The sequence below is a fragment of the Monopterus albus genome, unplaced genomic scaffold, assembly GCF_001952655.1.
Source record: "Monopterus albus unplaced genomic scaffold, M_albus_1.0 scaffold123.1, whole genome shotgun sequence".
Taxonomy (NCBI): domain Eukaryota; kingdom Metazoa; phylum Chordata; class Actinopteri; order Synbranchiformes; family Synbranchidae; genus Monopterus; species Monopterus albus.
This window is the reverse complement of record NW_018128003.1, coordinates 426371-430950: the sequence shown is the minus strand read 5'-3', so window position 1 is coordinate 430950 and position 4580 is coordinate 426371. Positions and strand designations below refer to the sequence as shown.

At 44.8% G+C, this 4580-nt stretch overlaps 1 protein-coding gene across 1 annotated transcript in view; it reads left to right on the top strand.

Moving 5' to 3' along the window:
- Positions 1-3018: 3018 nt before the first annotated feature.
- dbx1a (developing brain homeobox 1a) overlaps positions 3019-4580 on the top strand; it is a 2916-nt gene continuing 1354 nt past the window's right edge. The window contains exons 1-2 of the mRNA XM_020612338.1: positions 3019-3455; positions 3565-3666. Of these exons, the coding sequence (XP_020467994.1) occupies positions 3089-3455; positions 3565-3666 (469 nt within the window). The 5' untranslated portion in view covers positions 3019-3088. The remainder of the gene's footprint in view (positions 3456-3564; positions 3667-4580) is intronic.

Here is a 4580-nt window from a genome sequence, read left to right as displayed (position 1 = left end):
TAAATAAAAAATATGCATGATTGTGACTCAGTTTTGCTGGGATGTTTGTATGATAACTGAAAATGGATGCCAGCAACAGGAAAAAGGCCAAATCGGCAGGATGGATGTGTTAACTGAAATACAGTTTATTTTACCAAACCCTGATGGAGGTGGATGCAGGCTGAATGGCTGCAGGGCTGAGATGGATGGACTGGTGACCGGTGTCACAGACGAGGCTGCAACCAGTCAGCACAATCTGTTCATACCCAGTTAAGTGAAAAGCTGGGGAGTTCCCTTTCTTCGGTGCGTCACCGTCACCGATAAATAATGAGGGAATAATAAACAGTTAACCACCTGTCGGACCCGCAGCACAATGAGACGGGCCATAGAGAGCCTCTCATGCATGGGTAACTTATTTACTCAGCCCTTTTCACTTAACGAAGCAGAAAGAGACCCAAGACAATGGTTAAGTTTATCTATTTGGTAAACTGTCGTGGCCTTCTCAGGGAAAGTAGGCCTAAAACAATTCTCTAGGTTGGATATAGCTGGAAATATCTGGAAAAGGCTTTTAGGTGTGAGTCGCCTCTTGGTAATCCACTGATTAATATGAGTAATCCCATTCCCTGTAGGGACATTATGGCTGCCACGTGATGACCCCCAGGGAGAAATTAGCCTAAATGAACATGAACAGGTAGTGCACATATGGAAATTACAAAACGCTAAGATTCCAAAATCTCGATACATATGAAAAATGAAGCAGACACCACTATAAAGTCGCCAGTGCCTATGGCTGACAGAATAGTGGTAATACTATGCAATTGTTTGAGATATTATGTAGATAGAGAGAATAGAAAGTGGTATAAATTCATGTAAACTTTGATTTGAGATCGTCGAATCCTTATAATTATGCAAAAGTAATGGGACTTAAGTGGACTCGGGGGTGTTGGTAATATTTCAGAGATGTGCTTTTAATGGCTTTAATTCATCCGCAGCCAGCTGTTTTTTACTTGGCTTGGTAAAGGAGCGTGGACGTGGCAAGCTTGCAAAGCTCGTAGAAATTGGTCTCGGTCAGCCAGAGCAGCCTATGCTTCCTGCTAACCATCTGCTTACCGCTTACAAAAGGAGGATTTCGGGCAGCCAAGTAAAGGAATACGGGGCTCATAAAAACCTTTGAAGCTCTCGTTACTTATTGAAGGTGTAGCTGTGGTGACAGAGCGCCGTGTTAACGCCTGTTCGTGCATCCAGACGCACCTCTGATAAACGCTGACTCCATCCAAAGGATCATTTCACGGAGGCGTTCCCTTTTAATTATCGGATTGTGGCCAGTTTATGTTAGATTGATGCAGAACTACTTCATATTTGAGCCGATCCCAAATGATACCCAATGACTGGCTGGTTTACTTCAGCCAGAAAGTGAATAAAGCTGACGGACTAATGTGGACTAATCTGGTGCCGTATTTTAAATTAGGTAAAGGTTTGTTTACACGCACTGTAAACACTCAGTCAGTCTTCTTCAGTTCTGTTTTCTTCTTCCAGTCTTTAGGACCTACTGATGTGACAACTTAAACTATTTCAGAGTCACGTTGCAGAGCCAAAAATGTTATTTAATATAGTATTACGGTCACAGTTCATTAGTCTTAATATTAAGAGCAGACCATAAGCCCTTATTCCAGGGATTTGTGGTGGTTTTATCAGTAAGTGACAAAAAAAGAAGATAAAAGATAATGTTTTATTGTTAAAGAACTGTAGTCCGCTATGTATACTTTAATTTAATTGGAAAACTAAAACGCATGGATGGAAAAAGCATCCAAGGAGAAGTTAAAACACAAATTAATAAAATAAAATAAAAGATTTCCCGTTCCTCTGATGATTTCAAGTCCAAATCAAACTTCACCAAATTGTTTTAGTGTATTTGTTTTAACTGGGTTTAAAACGGGCGTGTTGTCCTCCTTCTTTGGGTGCGCACTGTGTTTTCGCCTGATTGCTCTGCTTTAACGGGTTTTCGGGGGCAAAGCTGACAGAACACGACCATCAGACTCCAACTCGCTTTAATAAGAGTTTTATATGGGGTCTCGGTGTCCGCTCATATGAATGCGTTTTAAATCAAATCACAGATGCACTTTTATTCAGCCGGTTAAAATAGCAGAACAAAACCGTCTTTAGAAATAAACCTTTTTATTCTGCTGGGCTTTTCTGAAGCCGAGAGAAGGAAGGAGAGAAAGGCCGAGGGGCGCCTCCTCCGCAGCTGAGGGTGACAGTTAGTTCATGGTTAACAGGATCATGAGCGCACGGCTCAGGCCGCACACTTCTCCTGTGCGCACTGAGCTGCAGCTCTGCGCACTGAATGAAGCCTGTGCAAAAAGAGTTATATTTAACACATCTGTTAAAGCGTTTTGATGGCAGAAATCCGTTTAAGACATTATTCCATGACGAGGGCCAGATTGAGTGTTGAGAATCCAATGAAACCTTAAAACTGATTTACATTAGAGATGCAGTGCATGGCGTCTGTAGCTAATGTAGAAAATGTAGATGGAGCATTATATTCAGTTGTGTAATAGTATTAGATTTTATTAAGCCTGTTAAGGTGTTTATTTTACAACACTGGAAATAGTATAAAATACATTAGTATTTTATCGAATAGTAGCCCATAGATGACAACCTGAATGGAAAAGAATAAAGTGTAGTTTATTAAAAGCATTTATTAAAAATCCCTAATGACTGTGCTTTGATTAGGCCGTTCGCCTTTGCCAAACAAAACTACTTGAAAGGAAAGTGGTCAACATGCAAAATTGATGACTGAGCTCCTTTTGTGCTCGGTACATTGTGTGTTGCTACTTATGAAGTCTAATGCAATCATAAATTGCGTCCTCTGGCCAATCAGCAGGCCGGGGGATGCGGCATGAAAGCGACCCATGCGGAGAACTTTGTTGAGCTCCATTGTTGAGGCTGTCAGTCCTGAGAGGAGCCGAGGGGGCAGGCCGTTATATAACTCCTCTCCCCAGAGTGAAGAAACCAGAGGAGTTAGCAGCCATTCGTACGACTGATTCTCTCCCAGCCGACACACGGAGTATTTAAGACTTTACACACTGATTTTTTTAAAGCCGGGACCATGATGATCCCAAGCATCATTGCGCCTCCTGCCCTCTACCCGGGGCTGTACCGGCCCGCTGCGGCTCTGCCGCTCCACCAGACCCTGCCGTCTTCCTTCACGACTCACTCCAGCTTTTTAGTGGAGGACTTGCTCAGGATAAGTCGCCCTGCCGCCTTCATTAACCGGACTGTCCCGTCAGCGAGTGCCTCCCTGCCCACTGCTACCACCACCCTGTCTTTCGCCGGCGCGCACGCGGAGCGCGCGGCGGTCACGACCTCCGTGACGCGCGAATCGTGCTCACCCAAAACGTCAGTGCCGAGCAGCAAGGACCCGAGTTTTCTCAAGTTTGGAGTGAGCGCCATCCTCGCACCTTCACCAAAGACGGGTGAGTACACAGACGCTGCGGCTTTCCCACTTTCAGTCTGTGCTGTGTGGTTGTTTAGACTCGTTTTTCCTTCAGGAATGATTTTGACATGTGTGATGTTCCTCCACAGCGTCCTCACCCCCTACAGTCCACAGCCTGCACTCCAAGACCTTCCCCGTCCCCTGCTTTGACGGAACCTTTCACCCCATATTCAGGACGCCTTATCTACCAGGTAGGCGCAACTCTTACCACGTCCCCTTTATCAAGACATGTCTCTTTTTAGTCTTTAGAATTCTGTCTAAAAAGAATTCTATGAATTAACTGCATTTAAATGTAAAATACTTTCAACCACTGCCATATATTTACACCGCAGTAGAAACAGAAAGGGGACAAACAGCCAGAAAAGAAGAAATCACTGTCTTATTAATGGGGACCACTGGCTCTGGCCCCTGTGCGGACCCACCCACCCACCCCCTAATTAACCAATTATCCCAAATCGTCACGCTCTAAATTTGAGGCGGGGTGGCGAGTTATATTCCCCCCTGCTTCCCATCGGAGGGCGTTGAACCACCCACACACCCCTGAGAGTGACTTTTACCAGGCTGGCCAAAGGCGTGAACCAGTCATGCACTAATTTCCCTATTAGGCTCTATTGAAAGTTTTCAATATTCTCACAAGACCACATAGCGCGTCGTTGATGCTGATTCTGCTGCGGCCACATGGCAGTAACAGTCAGGAGGAAGTCCAGTCACAAGTACAGAGACACGGCAAGTGTCCTGCGCGGTGGGATTTTAAAGTAAAGCGCTCTTTTAAACGGCCAAACACATCCGACATATCCAAGCTGGGTGAAGTTTTCCCCTGCGTGATTCATGGCCCATAAAACACCACTGACCCCCAGTCCTCATTCTCTCTGTGCCCTAAACGTTCCTCTATTCTCCAACCGGGCCAATCAACGAGTGGAGATAAAGAATAATCTCTTGGAAAAGTCTATAAAGTCGCTGGTCCGCGCTTTCATTCTGACAAATCATAATGGAGACGGAGTCTTTTCATGGGCTCAGCTCAATGCCTCAACAAAACAACTCCAGCGTCCTGAATAGCTTTTCGTGTTCATTTAAGGAAAATGATTTGAGGGCACGAAAAAAGCGC